Source organism: Ambystoma mexicanum, chromosome 5p (genome assembly GCF_040938575.1).
Source record: "Ambystoma mexicanum isolate Mex_15411 chromosome 5p, UKY_AmexF1_1, whole genome shotgun sequence".
In the NCBI taxonomy this organism is placed as follows: Eukaryota; Metazoa; Chordata; class Amphibia; order Caudata; family Ambystomatidae; genus Ambystoma; species Ambystoma mexicanum.
The window spans coordinates 968,674,514-968,701,927 of NC_090930.1; the positions used below are offsets into that span (position 1 = coordinate 968,674,514).

Below are 27,414 nucleotides of genomic sequence, written 5' to 3' on the forward strand. Positions count from 1 at the left end.
TTGCGCAAGAACGTTATGGAACACTTAATACATGCGCAGGAACAGGCAAAAAAGTATGCCGATCGCCATCGCCAGCCAGCACCGCAGTATACCACAGGTATGCGTGTTTGGCTTTCTACCAAGAATCTCAGTATTCCAGGTCGTAAAACCCTGTTACCTCGCTTTGTGGGTCCTTATGTTGTTAAGGAGGTGATTAATCCCCTTGTGGTCAAGTTGGAATTGCCTCCTACTTGGAAAATACATCCCGTTTTCCACGTGTCTTTGGTCAAACCATGTTCTGAGCAGGTGAAGTTACCTATCCGTCCCCCCCCCCCTGTTGGTACAAGGGGTGGAGGAGTATGAGGTTAATGCTATTTTGGATACTAAACTATCACGTGGTGTGCGTTTGTTTTTGGTGGACTGGAAGGGTTACGGTCCGGAGGATCGCACTTGGGAACCTGAGTCCAACATCCATGCGCCCGTGCTGTTGTCCCAGTTTCTCGCATCTCAAGGTCTCGGGGGACCTTTGGGGGAGGATACTGTCAGAACACCGATTCCTACTACACGTTCCCGCTTACCTGACAGGCTTACGGTAGTCAATATAGCTAGGGACAGCAATAAGCGCTTCTATTCCTCTAAAGGCTTGTTTCAAAGGCATTGGGGGTTGCCATGGCGACGATGGCCACTACTACGTCTGCAGTCACGTGTTGCTCCGGTTTCCCGGTCACGTGACTCCCGCGTTGTGGTCACGCAATCTTAAGTCCGGCCAGTCCGCTGTTTCGGTGCTTCTGATTGTTTTCTTTGGAATACCACAGTGGCGCTTGCTATTTTGATCTTGTCTCTTCTCGACCTCTGGCCTGTCTTTTGGATTTTGCTCTTGTCTTGCCCTCGGTACTTCTGCTTCGAACTTCAGCTACGAACCCCTGCTACGACCCGGATTTCCTCTTGGCTTCGATTCTTGTCTCATGCTTTGTTTTGTCTGATTACCTGATTCTGACCCGGAACTTTTGGATCCTTCATCCTAGGCGTACGCGTGCCGGCGGGAATAGGTTACGCGTGCTGGACTAGAGACTGCCTGTAGCACGTCTGGGACTATTCACTCTAGGCGTACGCGTGCCGGCGGGAATAGGTCTTGCACCGGACTGAGGATTCCTTCAACTCCGTGAGACTGGGCTCACTCTTCTTGGATCCTGGGAGATCGTTATCATCCTACCTTCATCGTTGCTTCCCGTCTCACGGATATACAAGTAAGAGTCCTTATTTCCTGCTCATTTTCCGTTATTGGTTCTTTGCCCTTCCTTGTCTTATATAGTTCCTTTCTCTATTAAGTACCGTACCTCACCCTACTGTCAATCACTGAGTGTTCAGTCTATCTTGTGGAATTCCCAGTCATCGGGTAGAAACTTGCAGTCACCAGGAGTTCCAGAGGGTCCTGTTCATTCTTCAAACATCTTTCAACCAATTGACCGCTCAGACTGTTTTTATATACAACTGAGTGTTACATTGGTAGGAAGAATATGCCACTGCACTACGGGTTCAACAGCTTCTCTTCGATCACCAGGCGCTTCACCCTGTTTAGGCTCAGATCCCTGACAGTTACTGAACGAGGAGTTGACAAATGCGTTGATGATAGGAGTAAAGCCTTTGACACAGTCCTTATTGAGCATAGCAGGGCAGGAGTACCCTGGCAGCATGAAGGCTTCAGACCGGCGATGAGATTGGAGATTTCGGATTCAGTGTCGGGAAGGAAGCTGAAGGTGAAGTCAGTAGAGGGGTGTGGGGAGGGACTGTTGTCAGTCTAGGGTGCCTTCGTGAGGATGGATGCTCGCTTTTTGTTGATGTTTTCCTGAAGGATGTCGATCTTGTTGGTAAGGGCATCTTGGATATTTTGGCACCATGTCTCATCTTTGGTGTAATTGGCAATTGGTGTAATGGGGTTTTCAAGCTCCTGTAGGATAGAGAGTAGCTCACATGACTGGGATTGGGCATTAGCGATCCTGTTAGGGAGGGCAATTGCTTTGGCTGTGTGGATGGCTTGCTTGTATTCCATGGAGAAATTGAGGAGATTGTCTTTGTTTGTTGCTGATGAGATAGATGTCAGCTAGTTTCAAAGAAGCACTTCTTAGACCACATGGATTGGAGACTTGGTGTAAACCAGGAGTGTATGTGCGTAGTTGGTTTGGCTCTACAAGGTTTGAGTGAGGCAATGGCATCGATAGCATGACAGGGAGGCTGTATTTTAAGTATCAAGCAAGACAGGGGGTTTGGAGGGCAGAGAACCACAGGTGAGGGTGTGGTCAGCTGTGAGGACCAGGAGGAGTCCTTCTTTGGTTAGGTTCTGGGAGCATCTTGTGATCACATGGGGTAAGGGTATTGTATTCAGTGTCTGGGTAGAGGTTAAAGTTACCTTGAAGGTGATAGTTTAGTGGTCAGATCAAGGATTGGGTGTGATGGCTGTGGTAGCTGCATTGCAATTCAAGTCTGCGAGCCAGTATAGCGGCCTTCCTAGTCAATGGGTTGGGCAGGAGACATGTGTGAACCATAGAGAAGCTAAGGAATTTTCGAGCAAAAGGGCATCTTTGTCTAATGGGTACTTAAAACTCAGGTTGAGGTTTCCCATGAGGAGAACTTTGGAGGTAGGTTTATTACTGGTACTGAGAAGCTGTGTGAGGTAATCAAATGATTTATCAGGGCCGGGAGGGCAGTATATAACATGGACAGTCATGGTAGAGGTAGGTGATAGCACTAGCTTGGTGCTGAGTAGGTCGCAGAAGGGTGGGGAAATAGTTGAGATGCTTTTGAAGGTCACTGTGTATTTATGGATGAAGGCAGCTACTCCGCCTTTGTGTGAGGTGCAGTCACAGTGGGGGATCATGTACCCAGCAAGTAGAGCAATGGGGAGCGCTGGGCCTGTTGCCGGGTGTGACCATGTTTCTGTTATTGCTAGACTATCCATACATGGTTGGTGAGAAGGTCACGGACATCAGTGGTGTGAGCAATGAGTCAACGTGCATTGATGAATGTGCATGAAAAAGGTAGGGGCGGGAATAGGTAAACCAGCTGCATGAGTGGAGGTTGAGGGCGTGGGTACAGCAGGAGGTGCAGTGGTGGAATGTGTGCCAAGGTGTGAAAGGTGATGGTTTGCTGGTGGTGGGACGGAGGAAGGTATGGGTGGTGTTGTGATAAGAGGCGAGCATTGAGATTCTGTCAGGGCCTGTGCATGGGTGGAAGGTAGTAGGTGAGAGCTGATAGGAATTCTGTATGCCAACATGGGAGGTGGCTGTGGTGGATAATCTGGTGGGGATGGAAGTTCTAACATGCAGTGTGGTGGATTTTAAGGGGAGGCTTGGTTGCATGTGTGTCGTAGGGAGCTGGATGCAAGTGTGACTTACTGTTGGGAATGAATCAGATGGGAGAAAAGGTGTAGGTTGAATGCAACTGTAAGAACTGTGGCAGATGGAAGAGGGGGTTAGTGTTGTGAGGTACGATGAGTTGAAAAAAACGTTCTTGCCTTCTAAAGCAAGTGATGAAAGGGGGGTTATGAGTGGGCTTGTGCCACTGAGTGTCAGACATGAGGGTTAGAGCCTGAGAACATAGACCCAGGCTCGAAGATATCTGACCCCTGTTCGTTTGGATGGTTATAGGCTGGAAAGTTGTAGGCTGGTGCAAGGGCAGCAGAGTGGGGTTAGTGGCTTGCAGGACTGCTGGCTTTACTGCTGGAAAAGTGAGTCAGGTTGTAGGGTTGTCCTGCAATTGGGGCAGCCATTGTCAGGTTGCAGAGCAGCTTGCTTTGCAAGAGACAGTAGCAGAGGACCAATGGTATGGTGCTGGATACTGATGTGAGTGTCAAGATAGACTTGGTTCATTCTGGGGTAATTCCTGGGTTAAAGGGCTTGCAAGGCACGGATGGGTGAGATGTGAGACTAGCACAGGCAGCAAGAAAGAAAAGGTGTAGGTAGAGTGTGATCACGGAAATGGGAGGAAGCACGGGCCTCGGACTTCATGACGCTATTCGTGTTGCGAAGGTGGTGAGCCTAAGGTGGTTTCTTGGGGTCAAGGTGAGAAACAGAGTGTAGCGGTGCAGGACAGTTGACCATGCTGATATGGTCAACAGGGTAGTGTGGTAACGTATGGGGAGCCAGCAACGCCTTACCAAATAATTTGTCAAGGAGGCTTTCGCAGGTTCCGAGACTCATTATGCTCTATAGCGATAGTCTGGAGAGAAGCTCAGCTGTAGATGGATGAGTTGGTGTGTATGATGTATGGCAGTGGAGACCCAGGCAGTAAGGCAGGCCGGCTATGACCGGACACCACGGGACATGGAAGGTCACAGGACTTTGTAGTTGGCCTTGGTAGGGGGCCACCTTCGCCTGCCGGCTCCCTTCGTAGGAGATGAAATTGCTGCAGGCCAGCCAATTTGCATTGCGCAGAGGCGGCCAAAAAGGATAGCAGGTCTCGGGTGGTGGAGCCACATCTATGGCGGTGGCCATTTGTAAAGGGAGCATATAATCTGTGTGATGGTGATGGGGACAAGCCAGGCTTACCTCTAAAGCGGCATCATGTACAATACTGCTACTGCAGCATGATGGTGGGCACTGGTGGTGCTTCCGATCTCGACCCAAACAGGGAAGGGCACAGGCCTTGTAGTTTGCCCTGGTAGTGGGCCTGCTTTGCCCACCAGCTCCCTTCGTCAGATATGAAATTGCGGCACACCAGCCAATCCGCATCGCGTGGAGAGAGGCAAAAAGGATAGCAGGTCTGGGAAGGTGTAGCCACATCAATGGTGGCGGCCATTGTAAAGGGAGAATATTGTCCATGTGCTGAATATGGGGCCCAGCAGGGCTTACCTCTAAAGACCTGCTGGGCCCCAAGTATTGCTTATTTCAATACTAATCCTTATGATGCAAAGTATTGTCCCTTTGTGGATACTTGGAATAAATGCTGAATCTATAGAATCAAAGTGAACATACCACGATGCAGCTAGTGAAGTCCTGAATAACTTCATTCCCCTACAGCCCCAACTCATCCACTTTTAGGGTAATGGGAAAAGGTCGAACTTCAGACAAACCTCTGAAGTAGTTCTACCGAGTTACACCTCGTGGGCTACAAGAGGTGCATGCACCGTTCCACCTAGAACCCCCGGCCTGTTTATTTTTATTGAAGGTCTCGGTCGTTGTTTTTCTAAAACAAAGCAATATCAGAATTGTACAATTGGGTTTTTGCTTCAGTGGGGCAAGTCCTACAGCAACCCATGGTTGAAAAAATCAACATCCCCTTGGACATGTGAACCATTGGTCTCAGTATTAAATAGAAGGCCATCAGAGCACACTGGTTAGTCTTTCCTTCCTCTATCAACGAAGAGGAGTCCCAGAGCAATGCAGTAGGGCATTGGGTATATACAGTCCGACATTAGGCAATGTTGTACATGCCATAGTTTTTAGGGCAGAAGCCACTTTGGAGTTGGCACTAGGGAGATGGTGGTGGAGTTGGAGACATAGTAACCAACACCTCACTGTTTATTTTACTGTATCAGCCAATGGATCAAATGTTCTGGCTGCCCTTATAAATTGGCAAGACAACGCATTTATCCTGCTTTGTGCATGCCCTTCACATTGTGGTTACAAACTATATCAGAATTGTTTAGTCTGTGAAAGAAATGGTTGTTATTATTTTAGATGAGCTGACTTGTGTGCCAGGCTTACCATGCCAAAAATAAAGTATGTCAGTTGCTAATATTCCACAACCTGATGTCCAGAGTGCTCACCTGTTGGAACTCTACTATGAACATGTTGGATAGGCTCCATGAGCAGTGAAATGTCATCATGGATTAATGCAACACTATGCAGAGCTCTAGATAGAGAATATTTGATGCTGCGTCAGTGATAGCTTCTGTCTAATGTCTGCTCTCTCTCCTAGAACCTTTTAATGATGCTACCAAGTGGGTCAGCCATCACAATTCATCCCTCAGTGAGTACAGCATGAGGAACCATGCCTTGGCAGATGATGTGGATGCAGCTCAGCTGGCAAGTGACCTGCTTTCAACCTTGCATGATGATTCACAGGTCACTGGATTTTAAGATGGGCCTTCCTGCACCTGCTATGGAACCACATTTCAAGTTAAAAGTGTCCGCTTTTCATCCGCATGTGTCAATGTTGGGGAAGTAGGACTCGCAGCAAACATCACAGGGAGGAGACACTTCGCAAATGTGCAAGGATGCTATGCTACAATGCCTACATCATCAATTGGAGAAAGACACTGTAAATGCCAAGCTAAAGCTGTATTACATCAATGGCCAGTACGTCACTGACAATTGTTGAGAGCTTTGTGAGCAGTATGAGCAGACTATGGCTGGTAGACTCTGTGCTCCCTCAGTGACTTAGGCTTCTTGAATAGAGGCAGCACATTAAGAAGAACAGACAGCATACCTCCCGCTGAACAGATGCTTTATGCTAATGTGATGGACAGTTTACATAAGGGAAGGGATGATGACTTCAGTATTGGTACATCAAAGGGTCAGTCTAGCAAGCAACATTTGTGCAAGTGGCTATGGAATTGCTAAGCTGCCTTCCATGTAAGTGTGAAGGCTGAGATACATTTTAGTGTGACATGAATTACCGTCTCTAACCACAGAAGAAGCCCGGCAGTGCAGCATAAAAATCAACAATCGCTTCATTGAACACCACTATGGAATGACATATCCCCACAGCCAGCTCATTAGCTCTTATGAGGAAAATTATTTGTTACCGGGTATATGTCAGACAATGAAAAGCAGAACTCGATTGTTTTGTGGTGCATGTGGTTGGGAAACATATCTGTAGTTGTGACTGAGAGGCCCTGACCAATGGATGACCAGCACATGACATTCCCTTTTTTTCAAATACTGTCATAATCACAAGCACCACTTGTCAAAGGTTTTTATGCACTACCACAGAGTGCAGCCAGCCGTTAAAGTTCTGAGGTTCTCCGAAAGAACACTGCCATCCATTAAAATGCATGAGCTGTTCCACAAAATAAAGCCTCTGCTTAAAGTTCACAAGCTCCCCCACAGAGTGTAGCTACGCAGGAAAGCTCTCAGGATCTTCCACAGTGCACCTTTATCCCTTAAAATCCATGAGCCCCCTCCACCACAGAGCACAACTAGCACTTACGGTTCACATGCTCTCCCCAAGTGTGATGCCACACTCACATGTGGGAACTCTCCCTGAGAAGACAATCCCTCCCCATGGTGGCCACCTCATTCCTTCCCCCTGCAGAGCAACCCACATGTCTGAAGACGGTGCTGCAGCAAATGGCTATCTACGGTAGCTTGGCGAGAAGAAGCAGCCAATGCAACCAATGGATGTCTGCATTCCTCGTGGCCTGGTGCCACAGGTCCTGCCCATATGGGGTCTTTGCTAGGGAAGTGCTGTTTTAATGCTTCTTGGGCAGTGACAGCACAACAGTGGCTCGTCACTGTCAACTGTCTCTAGTACAACTTGCATTGATTGGAGAGGTGTGTTGTGTGCCGGAGTTTTATGCTGATTGACATGGCGTAAGCAATGATGTCAGGTTGTATCTTGGCCCTGGGAGTACTATCACACATGCCCTCACCAACACTGGAACTGCTGGTGATGGCGGCCAGTTCACCTACGAGTGCAGTAGTGGCAGTGGACTCATTGGCCAAGTACATGTCTTTATACCACCGTTAATGTGCTTGTGCATGGCTGTCATCCTCAAGGTGTGACCCTTGCCTCTCCACCCTGTCTCACTTGCTTCACACAGCCATCCACCCTGCAGGATACTTCAACCCTTGTCACCCTTTTCAGACTTGCTCTGTGGCAGGAGAAATTACTACCACACCAAAGATCATGGGAGCTGTGTGGGGGGTAAGAGTTATTTGCACACAGGGAGGGGGATTCGTGTACCTATACCTTGGCTTCTCTGCATTGTCTGGTGCAGTGTGAGACCCCTTCTTCAACATCTCCTCGCTACCCTCTCTTGTCTCCTCCTCAGGTAGGTGCCCGACCTGCTGCAGCACCACCAGCGAATGGTTATCCTCTGGCACTCCTCCCCAACACAAGATTCCTCGTGAAGGACCTCTGTCACCTCAGCACCCATACCCTGCTGTCTCAAGTCCTCTTTCTTCTCAGCAATACCCCCAGCCCCCAAGCAAGCCAAGAGGCAAAGAACTGTTTGGTGTGCAACATATAAAAGTCAGTAATATTATTATTTTTGGAACGATTCAATGAGTGAGACATGTTTGGACTACGGTACACTATGAACTTATTCACTAATGAGAATTTCTAGTTTTGGTAGCTATGTCACAGGGAGATTAAATGATTTGCCCAGGAAAATACACTTTAGTTTAGTGAAGAGGTCGGGATTTGTGTCAAGTCTGCAACTAGACTTAAAGTTCTCTGTGTTTGACAATGGCATGCAGCTAGTTATTGCATATAATGTGCAGAAAATTCCATCAAAACGTAATCCCTTTTTGGTGAGTCAGCTAAGCACATGCTATGGAAATAAGGAACATAGTAGAACAGGTTTTTCTGGTGGTTCAGTTTAAATGGACTGCAGGTTTTTTCATCAGAGTCAGAAGAACCTAAGGTGCTCCATGCGGTTTCATGAGTATGTGAGTATGTTGTTGAGATAAACTATGAGACACCTGTTCTAGAAGGGCTGTAAGTCCTTGTTGATATAGCTCTAAGAGGTGATGATGCAATCCTGGGCTCCCTTTCTACTGTCTAGGAAACCATGATGTCCCTTTCACAGTTCAGCACCGCAGATGTGGATGTCCAATGGGCCATGCAATGCTGGGGGTGTTTTGCTTCCCCAGCCTTGAATGGTAGATTGGAAATACAGGCTGGGGTACTGCAAAGGTGTATTTAGTGGTATTTCATATACATCCCAGCACATTCATCAGCTTCACCGTGCATGTCAGGAACTTGGACCATGCTTCCAGGTCTATACCTGAAATATGTGTGGCAGCATCTCGAGTAGGAGAAGGTAAGAAAAAACAAACTGTGTGTCTATCTATGTATGCATGTATGTGTGCATGCAGGGGGTTGTATTTGTGCAGTGGGCGTGTGTATGTGTGTGTTTGTGAATACGAATGCAGTAGGTGTGTATGTTGTAGGGTATGGGTTAGCATGTGAATGAGGTGTATTTTGTTTGGGTGCACATCTGAATAAGGTAGCTTTGTGTATGTAGTTTCTTTATATGGGCTTGTGAGAGAGCAGTGTGCACGATGTATGGGTGCATGGATGAATGAGACAGTGTTTATGTTGTATGGTTGTGCATGTGAGTTGTATGAATGTGGGTGCATGTGGGCTGGGAAGCAAGCATCTAATGGGGAATTATATTGGTGCAACCAGGATAGATATGTTTTCATACAATAAACATACTTTTTTACTGCCATTATGGGTAAATCCAACATCATTAGTGGCACAGCCAGCATGAACATGATGTTTACAATGGCATAGCATTTTTACTGGTATTATGGCAGGGCCAACATGAATGTCCCTAGGTGTTATACTGGCCTACATTGGTGCAGCAAGCCTGAGTATATTCTTTACAGTGGCGTAGCATTTTCTCAAACATTATGGCCATGACCAACATGGGGAATGCTATTATCTGGGCATAGTGGGCTACATTGATGCGGTCAGCATTGCCATGTTTATTACAGTGGCATAACGTGTTCACTAGTATTATGGGCAGAGCCAACTTAAATGGTCCTAGGTGGTATACTTATTATATTGGCGCAGCCGGCCTGAGCATGTTTTCTTGCAGTGACACAGCATTTTCTGACATTATGGTCAAGGCCAACATGAGGAGTGTTCTTATATGGACATACTGGCCTACATTGGTGCAGCCAGCATGGGCCTGTTTTCTTACATTGCATTTCAAATGCCTTATGGGTAAGCCCAACATTATTTATGAGCGTTCTTATGTAGACATACTGGCCTACAGTTTTGCAGCAGCATTGGCATGTGTTCTTACAAGAGCATAGAGTTGTTACTGATATTATGGCCAAATCCAGAACGATGACTGCTATTATGTGAGCATACTGGCCTGCAACGGCAAAGCCAGTATGCCCATGTTTTCTTATAGTAGCATTGGATTTCTTTACTGCCATTTTGAGCAAAGACAACATGCGTGTTCTTAAATGGGTATACTGGAATATATTAGCACAAACTGTATGGACATACAGTTTTGTTACATTCTAGCAACGCAAACATGACAATTTTCTGGGTGGGGATGCTGGCATAGATTGGTGCAAACTGCATGGACATGTATGGACACAGCCAGCATGAAAATGTTTCATACACTGGCAGAATACTGCCATATATTGTGGGAAAATCTAGCATGGTATGTTTTGGAAAATGTTACAGTGCTCCACGCCTGGCATCTATTGAATTCGTATACATGTATGGCATCAATTTGATTCTGTGGCAACTAACATCCCCATAGCTGCTTTGTCTATTAAGCACACTCCTCTATTCCTCGCCATACACTAGAGCCCTCATGTTTGGCAGGGAGTTTGAAAGAACTGAGAAGTGCATATAATCTTTCCAGCAAAACAAAAGAATGGCAGAGTTTGGTCCACTAGATGTTTCCTTTATGTTGCTTTGATATGTTCTTTTCCAACATAAAAAACACAGTTGAAACAACAAAAGAGGACCTTTGAAAACAACAAAAGGAATAGAGGAAAATAACAGGAAAAGAGAATAGGTTTGTTTATTGGGTTCGAACTTCAGCACTCACGCTGACCGAGGACAGGACTACTTGCAGCAATACTGGGGCAGTTCCCTTTGGATGACTAAGCCACAGGGTGATGGTAAGAATTATTTTTATTATTAGTAGGTGGAAGAAAATAATATACATTATGAACAGAATGTTGTTTAAAGAATTAGGTGCCGAGATGGTGATTACTACAAAATAACATGGAACCTTTTATAATTGTTTATGGTTGGTTTGTATATGTAAGGAGCCCATCCAGGCTCTTGCCCTGTTTACATTCAAACTTCTACCAAGGAATGTGTTGCAGAGGTCTAGGCATTTGATGATAGACCTTGTCATGCTTAGGGAGGTGCTGACAGTGTGGGCTGGCACCGCTTGGACATTTACTCACTAGGAAATTCACACCTATGTCGTACCTATGTCCTACATTACAGTTCTTACAATGTAAATGTCCCTGGATGCTCTGCTGAAAGTGACCTCAAAGCTGCATAATGTCTGCAATATGTTATGTTAAGTTGATTTATATTGCACACAGCTGCCATTTCCATGGTCTCCAGGTGCTATTGTGGCTCTTTACAGTAAAGTGGGGTGGGTTGGTTAGGGAGGAAGAGAGGAGTAAGACAGGTGTAGTGCTCATCTTTGATGCACATAGAACCAGAAGAAACTGGCGTCTATGCTTGTCTGCTTTCTTGGTGTGCTTTCTTTTGCACACTCAGTATTTATTTCCAGATGGGCGTCATCCAGTGATTGTGTAAGATTGGGTTTGTGGGTTGGTTTGCAAATGATTTGCAGTTTGGGTGTTTTAGCAGGTGTTTCAGTGTTGGAGAGGAGCAGACAACTACCCCTGCAGGAAGTCCCGTCCCCCTCCCACCTATATGCTTGTGAAACCTGATAGTATGGAGAAGCCTGGTTTGTTATCATTATGGAATCATTACCCATTTAGGGATTAGTTATCCATCATTGTATCCTGTTTAGTTATCCATCATACATTCTGACTAGAACTTATTAGTAGTTACATTAAGTATTGACATCATTAGACTATCCACATTATTCTGCCACTTTGTATGCATTTGCAATTTGAATATAGACTGAGGCCTGTTATATTTGAAGTGCCATTTAGAGACACATGTAGAGATATGTTGTTATGTATTATGTATGCATTGTAGAGAGACACGCATTGAGTGTGCACTTAGAATATGCATTGAGCTTTGAGTATAGTGCTTGGTATGAATGAATGTGTTAGGCACTACATTCGAGAATAGAGAAAGCATGCAGCCATCCTGAATTGAGACACACAGAAGCTGTTCGTTCCGTAGAGTGCAGAGAGATTGTTATGAGTTACAGTGTACAAGTATTCATAAACAGCTGCTTGGCAGACACAGATAACATGAACCTTCTCCGAGTGGAGAAGGCATTGTGCCTTATCACCTTGGGTTGTGCTTCGCGCAGAGAGAGAAAAGGTGGGGGCAGCGCCCTGGAGAGAGGGAGAGCTTGTTTAGGCAGAGACATGCACGAGAAGGATAGAGGGATTTGAATGGAGAAATATGAATAGATGGTAAAATGGTGTACCGCAGGCAGACAGACGATAGATATGGTATAGATATGTAGAAAATGTCACATTGACCAGAACACGCAGTGATTGCAAAGTACAAGTACATGCAACAGACATTTAGGCACTGCTCATATTTAGAATTGCTGACAGACAGAGGTATTTTAGCTTAGAGAACTAGTGTAACCATGGATATGTGTATGTCATTGAATAGTATAACCAGAGGTGAGGAGATTGTAGTTTATAGATGTAGATCGAGAGATGACTTGGAGAGAGACCTTTTTGGTTGGCATGAGATCGAGAGGCGAATGAAAGGAAGTTGCCATTGAGGGAGAAGTGTTTTTGGTGCAGCAGAATCCAATGGCTTTGGGAGTTCGGAAGCTTGGGGAAGCATTCTGATGAAAGGAGAGTTCGAGCAGCTTGGCAGAGGCATTGAGGCAGTACGAGTGACCATGCTGGTTGCAGAAGTTAGCGGGAGAGGAAAGACAGAGCAAAAACAGAGAAAAGGGGAGTATTTCTGAATAAGACACTTGCCTGGGGAATTAGAACAGACTCACACAGAGCTTTGGCTGACATGATAGATGGGGTAATCAGACAACTATTGTCTTAGAGAGAGAGTATGAAGTATGGTGTGGAATGGAGAGGAATTGTATTGCTTGCATTAGAAGCCTGTAAGGCTTACAATTATTACACTCCATGGTAGATTTGCACCAAAAGCATAAAAGGTGCACATTCGAGGTTTACATTATAGTAGTGTTTGCATCATGCATTGCTATGTACGAATAAAAGTGTTTCTATTGTTGAATCGATTGATGTGTTTTTTTGTGTCTTATGTTAGTGTGTCCATAGGAGTAGGTTGTTGGGAGTAATCTAGGAGTAACACAGTGCACAAAGGCCCTGAGATACAAGAGCAGGGGGGGCATAGTGATCCACACCCCCCTAGGAGATTGTCTAAGACTGATGCATGGTCGGCCACTAGGGCTAGGCCAAAGGTAGATTTGTCTCACGGTCTCACATGCTGGCAGCCTGAAATCGTGCCATGTTTGACACCAGCAGTTATGACTATTCCGTGTCGAATCTTCGAGAAAAGGTATCCACTAAGAAAAGCCTATCAGATATATTTCCGAAAAGATGACAATCTCTTGGAGGAGATCCCTGAAGGAATATGAAAATGAGAGAAAGAGTTGGTGACATCACAAGAAACGAGCGTGACACACTGAGAAGACTGGCTGACGAAGAGAATGTATGGGCCATATATAAACTGATGACGAAGCAAACAATTGAATTAACTTTCATATGTGAGACAAAGATTGCAGGTGTGAAGAGCAATGCATAAAATGCAAATCGTTTAATAACTGTACTGATGCAGCAACGCAAGTAGCCCAAGTGATCATAGAAGCTGGCTGTACGTCGGGAATAGACTGCAGGCGGAGCCGCCATTATACAGAAGCTGGACATCGGTGTCACAACTTCAGTAGGTTCAAACCCATGGAAAGAAAAGCTGAAGGCTGTGTCACAGCAGAAAAGCAGCTAGGAGCATGGAAGAATGAAGAAGGGCTGTCTGGCCTGGTGTCAAGACTGGAAGCTGCCAAATAAATGTTATCTATCCTTGAAGAACAGTAACCATGAGACGCTGAATCATCCCTTGTTAAGGTGGAAAGAAAGAACACCATGTGTGGCAAGTTTTTAAATTCAAAATACAATTAAATGCTGCAAAATGGGCCAATTTGCTGTCTCCTGTTACGTGAGCCAGGGAGTGATATAGAGGTTGGGCATGAAGTCCAGAACTATGATAAGCGTCTGCCCACACTCGCTTATATTCCCAGAGACAAGAATACATTGCAAGGCCAAGTTCAAAGACAATCTTCATGGCAGAAGGCATGGGTGGTGAGAGATGTTGGGCTAATTGTTTGGGGAGGTACAGTACAGTCCAGCTCATGACACCTGGAGTATGAGCTTACGTGCTGCTAGTGTATTGAATGTTCCAGAAGGGCATGAGTGTGCCACCAATTCTAAAAGGCCATATAACGAAGGGCATTATAGTTTGATAGTGAATGGCGTACTGTGTATCTAATAATGAATGAAGATGACTTGCACTAGGGGGTGACCATGAGTTGTCCACCTGACTGTAGAGACCCAATCACAAACTGACTTCTTATAGAAAGTATACTTAGATGCTCCCCTTGAGCCAACCACTACCCCCTGTAGGTTTTCGCTTATTTGCCATGTAGTATGATGTCACGTATGACACGTTTTTAATATAAAAGTATTGTTTTTTATTAAATGCTTTGAGAGAGAAAATGCTGTGTGATGTTTGTTGATGTCCGTTGTAACTCCCTGTTTTAGATAATTGATAATAAAACAGTAAACAAACTTTGCCATCTTCCTGAGCTGGTTTGATTATTTGGTGTAAAGAGTTACTCTGCAACCCTTCCACTGCATGACACGCTACCCGCTGAGGACCTTAAGTTCATTGGTCACCTTGGTGTTTGTGTGTGGTGTGTGTGGTGGGGGAGGTTGGTAGAGGCAATGGAAATGATTAGTAGGTTTTTGGGTTATCTCTGGATATTGTGCAGCAATTGTACTATTTTTTTTGTATGGGTTGTTAACCTTTGCATATGCATGCAGATTCTGGGTGTTATGTGGGCATTGTATTGATTAAAGTTTGGGTTGAAATGGTCTCTCTGTGAGGATGAAAAAGGTTAGGTGGTCTTCCGTCATCCTGATTTCCTTCAAGATCGAGTTCCATAATTTGGATAGGAGGATGGAGAAGGCAGTTCATCGAAATTCGGTTTTCTCATAATGCTTTGTTTCTATTTGGAGGTCAGTACTAGATCTTAATGTTTTTCTGGGTATGTATCAGGTGATTTCTTTCTTGGATGAGTTTGGCTCATTGGCTGTGTAGTGATCTTTTGTGCCCAACATTAATGGCATTCTTCAGTCTCTGCCAGTTCCCTAGACTAACGGACTGGCTCCCTACTCAAATTTGCATGCCAGGTTTCAAGTAGGTACCGTATTACTCTTACATACATCATGTAATGTTTTGCACTTCACTGTATTGAAGACGAAGTGGTAGGTGTTAGGAAAGAAACAAAATCAAGACATTTGCAGTGTTACTTTATTGGAACCAGCAAAAACTACCCCCTATGACGCAAATAGCAGTCACGTACATGCCAACATACCACATTCCATTATAGAGCCATTAGTCCAGCAACACATGTTTCTAATGATTTGTCCATTATAAATCTAGGACTACAAGTTCCAGAATTCAAAGAAGAATCTAAGTGAATCATCTCTGATGCAACTATTCTAAGCAGGTTAAAGATACTAAGTCAAATGAAGGCTCTTGTTTGAAATGTGTAATTGGCTAATTTTCAACAAACAACTGCACATAGATGCGGATAAGTACCTTTGTTGTGCCATATGAATACCCAATTGAATCCAATGATTGGGGCATAGTGAATAAGCTAACAGTGCCCTTCTTAGATAACTACTTTTTAATTATCAAATCAATAATCTGGAAACATATGAATAATACAAGGCTACATTGGGGATATCTGAACGCACAGCTCATGTGGCTACTCGCTTTCTCCAGGAGAGTGTTCACACCTAGCCCACCAAAGTTCTGCCAATGCTGCGTGTCTGAGTGCATGTGAGTCTACTTTCAGCCCAAGATGCCAGCATGACTATGGACAGGACATGCTTGAACAGGCATGATGATTGATCACTGTCCAATCCCACAGTCAGAAAACATGTTAAGACTGACTACACCAATGTAGGCCAGTATGGCCATGCAAGAACACTCATGTTGGCTTTAACCTTGATGCCAATAATGAATGCCATCCAATGGCAAGCAAACATGACTAGGCTAGCAGCACTAATGTCAGTTAGTATAGCCATGTAAGAACATTCATCATGTTTGCTTTACCATTGATGACAGCAAATAATATCATGCCACAGTTCGGTAACATGTCCAGACTGGCTGCACCATTGTAGATGAGTATGGCTGTGTATGAACATTATCATGTTTGCTTTACCATTGGTTCCAGTATATAATGCAATGCCACAGTAATTAAACATGTTAAGAGTAGTTGCACCAATGTCAGCCAGTATGGTCAGATAATAAAAATAATCATGCTGGCTTTACTCTTAATGCCCATAAAAAAATGCAATTCTACAGTAATAAAATATGTCTAGACTTGCTGCACAAATGTAGGCCAGACTAGCCATGTCATAACATATCTTGTCTGCTTTACTCTTGATGCCCAGCAGAAAACACAATGGCACATTAAGAACACTTTTCCAGATTGCAGGTAACAATGTAGGCCAATCTATCCATGTATTAATACTGATCATGTTTGCTTCATAATTGGTACCCAATAAACAATGCCATGACACAGTAAGAACATATGACCAGACTGGCTGCACCAATGTAGGCCAGCCTACCCATGTAATAGCTCATCATGCAGGTTTTATCCTTGGTACAAGTAAACATGTTTTGTCAGAGTAACGAAATATGTAAAGGAGGCCTGCCGCTGCACACATGTAAACCCCCCATCCAGCCAAATCAGGGCTCACTCCCTGTAACACATGCAAGCACATGCAGTCATACAGCATTCATACACATTCACCCACGCACCCATGTATCATCCATACACTCTCTTTCACCCACACAACATAAACTCTTTAATGCATGCACACACCCCAAAATGACATATACAAATGTATTTACATGTGCAATTACAGAAACAAATCCTTGCACGCACACATACATGCATGCTCACATACATACATTTTTGTCCTTTCCTGATTCCCGGTTCAGACCCCTCTATGTTTCTGGCACCCACGTAGGTACCCTGGCTCCCATGCTGCTTGAAACAGGAACCAGGAAACAGGGAGAGCTTCCTGGTTCCTGCACATGCCTTGTGGACTCAGAGCGGCTCCATCTCTATACCCCTGCACATCTGAAGATGCGGGGAAGAGCAGGAGTATCCCTTATGCATATTCGGCCCTGCAGTACCCCAACCTGCATCTCCAATGGGCCATGCAAGGCAGGGTAAGCTAAACGCCCCACACCTTTCATGGCCCATTTAGCATACACGTTGGGGTACTGAAAATTGTCAAAAGCTTTGACCGTTAAAGGCACCTGGAGCACTCCCTCAGCTGCTTGGTGCAGCGGACGACATGCTCGATGTTTTCTTTGGGCTGGCTTGGCCCATTTATAATGGATGCTGGGATCAGCAGCCAATGGAGAACGATAGGCCATGTGGGGGCTGAGTGATGTCATGGAAGTACCACTGAAATAACTGGGCAATAGTATTTTCAGAGGACAGAGGAGATCAGATGAAGCTCCCCTGGCAAAAGTGGGTACTGGGTGATAGGAAGCAAATCTAAGTGGAGTTGGTCCACATTAGTGCGGTTGAAGCAAATTTCGATTTGCCCATTTCTTGAATAAAAAGGGAATCTCTGTTCTAATACTGCAGCACATATAACCAGTGGTCGAAGTGAGCGGGAGCGGTGCTCCTATACTTTTTTAAATTACCTTTTACAGCTCCTATACTTTTATTTTTAAAAGAAACCGTTCCGGAACTGTTTTGTTTTAAAATAAAAGTGTAGGAAGAAGTTGAAACCTTCACTTTCAGTTCCCTTAAACAGCAGGTGCAAGTGTTTGGGGGGGGGGTGTATTGGGTGTGGGAGGGGTTGTGGCAATGGGGTTTGTGGGGAGCAGGGACAGCCCAACAGGGAACATAGTTCCACTACTTCTTTTCGTACACTTCGACTACTGCATAGAACTAGAAATATTCACGTTGTCCCTGTGAAACTTCAAAGTTTTTCAATTGCACAGTTAAACCTATAAAGGAGTGGTAGAACATTTTGAAGAAATAGGTCTGCAGTATAATTATTTGGCTGCCAGGAAACACAATCAGGGTCATTTTATAAAAATGTCAATTACATGCAACGGACCACCAACGTTAGCACGTACTTGCTGTTAGGTCTCCCGCATGCAATTTTAAGCTTTCACCAGGTAGCAGGGGAAAGGAAAGAGTAATAATGAGACACTCACTTTTCCTTTTCCCCTCCGTCTTGTGAAAAAGTAAACGCTGCCTGCAAGTACACTTTGCAGGCCGGGTTTATTAATATAGACCTATGGAATCCGACTGGTTTCGACCAGGTGCAAAACCAAAGCAGATTTCATAGGAATCCATTAGTTGTGCACTTGCATTGAAAATCCCTCCAGGCATACAATGAGAAACACTGACCTGACAGATGAGGACGGTCTGGCATATCCCCAACTCCAAGTCGGTCCTCCATCTGTGGCGGTTGAATAGAGGTGTAAAAGCGTTACCCCTCTCCTTTATGCATCCATTTAACATGCCATCCCTTTTAAAATGAGGCAGAATACGATAGAAATCTCTGATTTAGGAATAAGACCGTGGGCAAACATTTGCTGTTATACACCTCGATTTCAAGAACGCCACTGATAGAGTTTCAAACAGGACAGAGAGGAAGTGTGACATAATTGGTGGTTTTATGGGTTTTCAACTTGCGCAGTGAAAACAAGTCAATGGCCTTCATTACGAGTCTGACAGTAACCCGCTGGTGCTAGCAGCTGTTTACCGGGAGACTCAGTTTACAGTTTCCTGCAACCAATATCCCAGTTTTACAAGAACATTCCGGATGCCGGTCAATGGCAGTAAGTTCCCATTCCATTTGGAGTCAGCCCCAGTTGATTGCCATCCTGATAACTGCCACTACATGCAATTGCATAAATTGCATAGATTATTATTTGTATTTTTTCCTTTGATCCACCTTGTGTTTTTTTTACTTGTACAACCATAAAATGTACTAAACATCACCAGACATTTAATTATATATTCTTTCAAATGTTCTGAAGCCATTTATCTTACCTGTGTTCTGTCCTTCAAAAAAGATAATCATGAAAATGCCTTGGCCAAATGCAGTCGTCGACAGAAGGCACTGCAGCAGAAGCAAAAACAATGCACAAACTATGAACATTATGCTAAACAGACACAGTGCGGCATATCAAGAGTTAGTGGGCGCGCGCAGAACTGCCGCAGGCGCAACTGCAGAGCCCGTGCACAGCTAAAATGGTATAAAATGTTTCATAAACAGGGATTTATGAACGAGGGACAGGAAATGATTTGTGCTGTGCGATAAATACCACTGTAGCCTTTTCACAGGCCGCAAACAAGATATCTGAGAAGTGTCCGGAGACAGGTTTGGTGATGCAGTTCACAAAAACGCCGGCAGCCCAACCAACAAGGGATGAAAATATTATGTTGTAAATGTATTTTATCTTTTTGAGTGTAGTTGCTGCAGTATCTGTAGCCTTGTTCTGTGGTGTAGTGCTAGATTAATGCAATATATGCGGTCGATATCACTGATGAAACGTTCCAAAAATGCGTGTGCATGATTCTCCAGCCTGATCATTTTATTGTCGGGTGCAGTAATAATTTTCACATGTCATTGCCTGGCTTTTTGGATTCAATGTAATATTTATGTTTGTATACACTTGGAGTGCAGCATATTTCACCCACAAAACAAAGCTGCGTGTATTTGCGTGGAAGGTATTGAACAATTCACCAGAGGTTGGACGGGAATATATGGTTCAGACGCCAGGGACGCGGCAGAGACACGACAGACAGTAATCTGAGGGGACTGATTATATAGAGGGTAGAATTTACAGTGGAGTTAGATGGGAAGTATTCGGGGAGATGGGCCAAGTGGAGGGTGCTCCTTCTGGGTTGAAATGATGGAGCATTAAAGCCGATTTGAAGTAAGCAAGAGTACTAGTGTTCTTTGCATGGGAAGGGGGCGGGGTCCAGTGGCGCCAATCAAGAAGAGCGAAGGAGAGAAATCAAGAGAATTCACCAGGTGGTGGGCGGACAGAGATTATGGTGTTCACTGGAGCAGAGGATGGATGGCGAAGGGTAGTGGGGGATGGTGTCATCAAGGTAAAGACGCGCAAGCTCATCCAGGGACTTAAAGAGGACCAGTGTTTCCTAGGCAGCCAACCAGTATGACCGTGATTTCTCTAGGCAAGAGAAGAATGGGCAAGACTGTAGAGGGTAAAGTTGGCAAAGCTGAGAACTTTGTCTAGCAGGGAGGAGGAGTAGAGGTTGCTTGCACAGTAATCCACGTGACTGAGCACCAAGCTCATTATGATGGTTTGGGTAGTGTTTTAGGTAAGATAGATATGATTTTTGGGATGTTCATCAAGGTTACAGTAACTAGCAAAAGGTAATCTTAGGGGAAGCAAGGTGTAAATCAGATACAAATGTGATGGGTGAAGAAAGTAGGGGGGTGTTGGAGGCAGGAAGTGATTTTACTTTGGTCTTGGAGGAATTAAACATAATATATTCAAGTGTCAACCACAAAGAGGTGGTAGGGGAACTCAAAGGAGTTGATCAGTTGACTGAGGGAAGAGGTGCAAAGGATTAACAGTTAAGGGTCAAAGATCGAACCATGGGGTATGCCAAATTGGAGGGGTGTTGGATCAGAGATTCCCTTGTTCCACAAAATTCATTCATTAATTCATTAATTTTGTCATTTGTTATGGTGCCTTTCACCGTGATTATGGTCCCAACGCACCTCAGAGGGATCGGAGTTCAAATATTTGGGAGAATTTGGGAGCTGCTATTATGCATGTGTGCATTTGAGCCATTAAAGTTATACGAGGGCGGTCAAGACCCTGCTAGTCACCCATGTCTAAATGGTGTGTGTATGGGCACAGTGGAGGTATACTATGGACTAGAGGGGGATTGTGTTTAAGGAGATAGAGAGTTATGTGGGAAGCTATGGTTCAGATCTTTGTCGTTGAAAGTAGCTTCATTCTTATGGCAGAGGTGATGTGCAACAGTGTTTGTGTTCTATGTGAGTGCAGGGTGTATGGAGTGAGACTGTGCCTTCTGCCAAGTTTTGAAGGTGCATTGTGTGAGAGGAGAAATGGGTTAGCTGTACAAACAACAATGTCTACTTCCTGGGTTCCATCTATGCACAAAGAGCAGTGCTACATTTCACAGGTGATGTAAGTGCTAGATGAATGCATAATACTCACCCTCTGAGAGGTTCTCAGAGTGAGAGATTGTCATCCGTAGTTCCTTCCAGTGCGCAAGCAAGGTCCTCGTACATGATTACATGTGGCAGCATAGCCCAGCCTCCTGTGCTTTAGAGTTACATGCAGTGCCAACCACGAGTGAGGGTTCCGAGGTACCTGATTGTCCTTCTATGAGAGGATTAGCGCGATTTTCCCAAAGTGCATTTTAACTGTGATGCATTGCACACCTTCCAAGCCCATGTGAGTGCAATATCTGGCCCACTGTCAAGATTCAATCCAGGTGCAAGTTATTGGAGTGACTACCAGAGTCCCCTGTGTGTCCTTGGCGTCCCACAAGGAAGGTTGGGTGGCAGAGCAGAGAGGTTGAAAGGAAAGAAGAGGCAGGTAACTGGCATCAGAGCAGGTGGTGGGGGCAGCGGGGGGACTGCAGGATGAGTCGTGTGTGCGAGAGGCAGGGAGTGGGTCTGGGGAGGAAGCAGGATGAGGAAGTCAGGGGGAACAGCCAGGTTTTGAGGACTTTCCTGAAGCGATGAGATCCGCAATGAGGCATAGCGTGAGCGGGAGGGAGTTCCAGAAAGAGTGTGCGAGGACAGAAACAGGCACCTCCTAGTGTGGATAACTCGAAAGGAGAGACTACAGGAGGTGTGCGAAGCCTGATCTGAGGATTCTGGTGGGGCGATAGCGAACAGGTTTGTTTTGGAGGAATTCCAGGCCTTTCTTGTGAATTGTGCGGTGGGTTTTGCACATGGCTTTGAAGGGAGCCCGTTGGATGATGGGCAGCCAGTGGAGTGTCCTGATTGTGGGGGAGATGTTTTCTCAGGGGTTAGGGGGGTTTGGGGGTGGAGTACGAGGAGAAGCCTTGCTGCAGAGTTTTGAATCTGTTGGAACTTTCTCAGTTGATTTGTAGACACACCTAGGTAGAGGGAGTTAGAGTAGGGTCAATGAGAGAGGCAGGAGGCATCCCAGTCAAGAGCAGTGTCCTGCATTCCAAGGTCGACCAAGGTCCAAAGAAGAAAGACATGTGCAGTACTTTTGTTGTAGCACTATGTAGTTGCTTGATTGGAAGGTTGATTTGCTAATTATCACTATGGTTTGTGTTTAACTAAATGCAATGTTTTGAAGTGTAAAGTTGTAGGAACTATTTCTACTAAAAAAGCTTCCTTAATGCTGCATGGATGTTTTCCATTTTATTCATTACAGTGTCACCAACACATTTTAATATCTAATTTCTAAAGACATGCTTACAAGCAAAGTGCCAAAGTGTGATTTTTCTGATCTCTTTTAAAAAGTACTATGTCGGCACATGAGTGGGTGTAGGGCACATGCCCATGAAAATAGTAACACTGCAACAATGATATAAGAAGCTGAATTATCAGCTTCAAGTCAGTGAATTGTGAAAGTTAGAAAGATGTGGAAAAAGGCGCCCGACAATTGAGTCATCCCTTTAATTCCGTGTTTAAGTGCTGGTTGGCATTTTGCATAGGATGCTGCTTGCACACACTGCACTGGAAGTGGCTGAACTAGAATACGTTAGTGAACTAAGGCTGTGATGTAATGTTATCATTACAGGTGATGTTACATATACTTTGGAATAAGGTAATTATGCAAATGCAGGTAACAGTCAGTTTGCTGCATTATTTTGTTTCTAATGAACTATAGGCTTCTATGTATTATGTGTTGCATTCATATTCATAGTATTATACCATAGCCTATATTTATGAAATAAATTGCTCCCACCATATGTTGCAAGGATATTCCAAGTCAATGAGGAGTCATACGTCCATGTATAGAAGTAGTCTATACTGAGCACCCCTCCCCCTTTGAGTAAACATGCTGTTTCCGGTCCCACGCACAAGTTATAACTGCTTATACCTTCTATTAGATACATATATATTCTATTAATGGACGTCACCGTAATCTCTTTTTAAAGAACATCTGACACCCCCTGGATGACCGACCTTGAGGCCCCCGTAGAAGCCTGACAGCATGAAGATCACTGATGTAGAGGACTAGGATGAAGGCAAGGCTTCTGTAGAAGGTCTCCAGAAACTGAAGAAGACTTGAGCTAGCAATTCTTTTGCATACATTGGGGACACTTTGAAAATGGAATCACTCACTGCCCTCAACCACATGTAAACAGGATAATGTAAATCATTTTACAGTATCCTCATTACATATGTATGTGACTACTTTAATCATTATTAAGATTGCTGTTTTGTTCTACCCTGTTCCCCTCCCTTGTCGCGCTCTGAAACACTTGTGTACGAGCGCGATATAAATAAACTATCAATCAATCAATTAAAATTAAGTTTTGTTGCTTGTTTAAACATGGCAGAATGTGTTTGTTTCGCTTTTCCTCCACTCCCCAAATGACAACAAATATAATGTGTAGGTACACTTTGTTGTGCTGTGCACATGGTTTAAATACCTTTCTGCTCATGTTCATTACACTGAATTGTTCAAACTTGTTATTAAGGTCCCCTGGCTTTGAAATGCTGGTGGGATTTGTGGTTTTATCTGAAGCACATTGGAATGGCAAGATGTTTTGCAAGGTTACCACATGGTCGGGTTCCTCTAAACGAGCGTCCATTGTATTATAGATCTTTCTGATGAGAGCCATGTTGCAGTGTGGTGGCTTCATATCCGAAATAAAAGGCAGATCATGACGGGGCCTCTAGGAACTGGTTGTGATGGTGCGACTGGACTGAATTAGAACACGAACAATCCCTTTGCAGCGACACACACTGAGTAGCATTCAGTGTGTCTGGCACTGCCACCCACTCAGTTCCTCATAATGGTAAGAATGGTGGTCATGCGCCTAAGTCAAGTGTTTAGCGATGACTTTATGACCCAGTCAGATACTTTATCAGATGGATTTAGGAGCATAGTAAGGGATCGATTAAAAGTGCCAGTCAAAGGCAGCAATTCTGCTAGACCAGCTCCTCATGCCTGATACTCATATATTCCAAGACTAACAGCATCAACGAGGGTGTCGTGTCAGAGAATGGTGGCCTGAGCCGGCCCTTGTCCTCCCATCCTCAAAGCTCAGCACTTAATGGCAGGCCGTAAAGAGCTCAAGACACATTTAAAAATGTAACAAAATAAATGTTTACTCCTGATAACGGCACAGAAATGCACCTTGTGTGTCTTGAGCACTCCCTTGTCACTGATCCGAGCAGATGCAGGGGGATGCCACGGTATTACCTCGCATTTCTGCATGCATCCTGTTTGTCAATGCATGGATGCATGAATAACCCCCCCACCAACCCTGACCGCCATTCGAGAGTGCCAGAAATGTTCAGTGAGGGGAGCTGGGGGAAGATGGAGGAGGTGAATGTAAGCATCCTTTGCGAATGCTGGTATGCGCAACTTTACACATTGTTTTGAATGTGTGTGCTTGCAAGTGCATGGGCAAATGCAAAAGGGATGTGTGGAATGGGCCTCTAAATCGTGACTGTGTTTCGTATGGTAGTTAAACAGAATACATGATGTAAACGTTCCTCCTTAGCTCTATAGAAGCAATTACTTGGCATTGTGCCAGGATAATAGCTCAGGGGCAAAGCGCTCGCCTTGGAAGCAAGATGACGCGGGGCAACACAGGTTCGATCCCCAGGTCCGCGCTTAGAAACCTCTGGGTATTAAGCGTCTTATAAATAACCAATTAAATACATTATCAAAATGTCCACAAATACATTGTGGCAATAAGACCCGAGGCGGCGGGCCAATACCGCCCCAGGTAATGCACCTGGGGGCGTAGTTACAGGCCCGAGCGTAGCGAGGGCATTAACGAAGCCCCAGAGGCATTACCATGGGCAGTATTGGCCCGCCGCCGAGGGTCTTATAGCCATTAGTACCCCGGCCTGTTAGACCGGGGTACTAATGGCATGCTTTTCTGTTTTGAAACGCTGCCGCGTTTTGAAACAGTAAAAAAAAAAAAAAAAAGTTGAAAGAAATGCCCGCCGGGAAAGGGAAAACGTAGTCCGTTTTCCCTTTCCATGGCGGCCATCGGGAGCGGACGCACTGGGAACAGAAGTGTTTGCAGCACGTTTGCTCCAAGAAAAGAAGAAAAAAGAAGGTAAGTGGGGTTGGGAGGGTGGTGAGGGGATAGTTTGTGGGGGAGGGGGATCGAGGGGAAAAAAACACTTACCTGAGTCCCCGGCGGGGGGAGGCTCGGAGCAGAGATTGCCCTGTTTCGAGCCTCCTCATTGGCTAAGGGGCTGCCACGCCCCTCGCCGGGAACAGAGTACCCGGCACACACGGCGTACACGGAAAAGAGCCAAGCCACATGTTGTATTCCCGGTGCACAGCGCATGCCGGGTACTAATGAAGATTACCCCTGCTATCTGTGCAGGGAGTATTAATTCTATTAAAGACTAGGAGGCAAGCATTATGCTTCAACTTCATTTATTTACTACTCTCCAGCAGTTCAACAAACTCATATAAAACTTTGAAATGTGTTCAACAGAACTTTTCCTTTTTTCCAAACTACAAAACCCAAGAGTCTCTGTAGTCCATGTCCTCTCATCCAGTCACAACCCACTTCCTGTGCCTGGACTCCTCCTCTGCTTTTACTCGCTCTGAAAGTCTATCAAAATCCATAACTGTTCCTCGCTAACGGTGCAAAGTCTTTCTTGAACTTGACAACTCAACTGCTGGTGGACCTCCGGCCTCCTGTAGCACTCTGCTGCTTACTCTGCCTTCAGCTATTCTGCTGATCTTCCCCTAGTAAACATACAATGGAAGATTTTAGGGTGTGTCTGTGTAGCGTACTTGCTAACATAATACAATACAATTTTAGACAGTACAGTACTCTGGTAGGAATTTAATGCTCGCCTCCTAGTCTTTAATAGAATTACTACTCCGTGTGCAGATAGCAGGGGTAATCTTCATTCTATGACAAGACTGGAGGCGAGCATTATGCTTGTTCAAAGCTTCCCCAACATCGTTCCAGCTAAACCTCTGTTGGTTTGAAATAAAACTCTTTAAACGTGCGATCACTCGACCAATCTGCTGCTAGCATGATTTCTCTCAAAGGTACCCCTGCCATCACGGCTCTAGAAGCCATTGCTCCTCTCACTGAATGAGCTCCATACATGCTCACATTCACACCTGCCGCTTGCATAATCTCTTTGACCCATCTCGCGATGGTAACAGATGTAACTGCGTGAAAGGGCTTCCTACGTGCTATTAACAGCTGTGTGGCATTTACTGCCCTGCTCTCCGCCGTCCTATTTTCGTACTCTTTAATGCATTGTGCAACGCACCATTTAGTATTATTCGGGAAATAGGGATAATGTACTATAGTAGTCCCTGTCTTGGTTCTTCTGACTATAGAGAAGGTCACTCCCTCCGGCCCGAAGGACCGTCTGTTAATCTCCAGGGCTTTAACATCTGATACTCGTTTGCATGAAATTAGGCATAATAGCATTGCTAGCTTACCTGATAACTGCTTAAGGGAAAGCTACATATCTGCTGGCCATTCTTCTAACAAACGCAATACTGCTGACACGTCCCACTATACCTGGGCTCTGGTGGAACTCTGTATCTCGTACCTCTAATGAGCCTCACTACTGCCGGATATTCCCCTGCTGGACGCCCTCTATTGGCAGATGTCCAGCTGAAATTGCTGACCTGTAAACTCCTATCATACGGAAAGCTCTTCCGTTCTGCAATAGATTCGCTAAGAAATTCAGTATTTCCACTGCAGTTGCTGAAACGGGATGAACACTTCTCCCCTTACACCAGCTTGTCCACCTTGCCCAAGCTGTGTCATAGCTCCTCCTAGTGGATGGAGCCCAGGATTCAGCAATAAATTCTGCAGCTTGCACTGAAATTCCTGGCAGTGCCCAACGTTTCCTGATATCCTGAACGCAGCTAGCGGGAGTGTCCCTCTCACTCTCAGAGGATGACACGACCCAGCTGGGTCCGTGAGCAGTCGCTCTCCTTCGGGGAGCACTCTGGGTATATCCGTCACTAGTTCCATCAACGTTGGAAACCACACCTGCGATTTCCACAAAGGCACAACTAAGACCAGCTCCGCCTTCTCCCTCCGACATTTCGCTAGAACTCTGCTCAACATCTCAAAGG

The 27,414-nt window shown here is 45.1% G+C and overlaps 1 protein-coding gene across 1 annotated transcript in view; it reads right to left on the reverse strand.

Annotated features, from left to right (window-relative positions):
* The window catches only part of ABCA13 (ATP binding cassette subfamily A member 13), a 2,251,223-nt gene that overhangs the window by 1,769,689 nt on the left and 454,120 nt on the right, over nt 1-27,414 (reverse strand). The window contains exon 20 of the mRNA XM_069613428.1: nt 19,157-19,226. Within this exon, the coding sequence (XP_069469529.1) occupies nt 19,157-19,226 (70 nt within the window). The remainder of the gene's footprint in view (nt 1-19,156; nt 19,227-27,414) is intronic.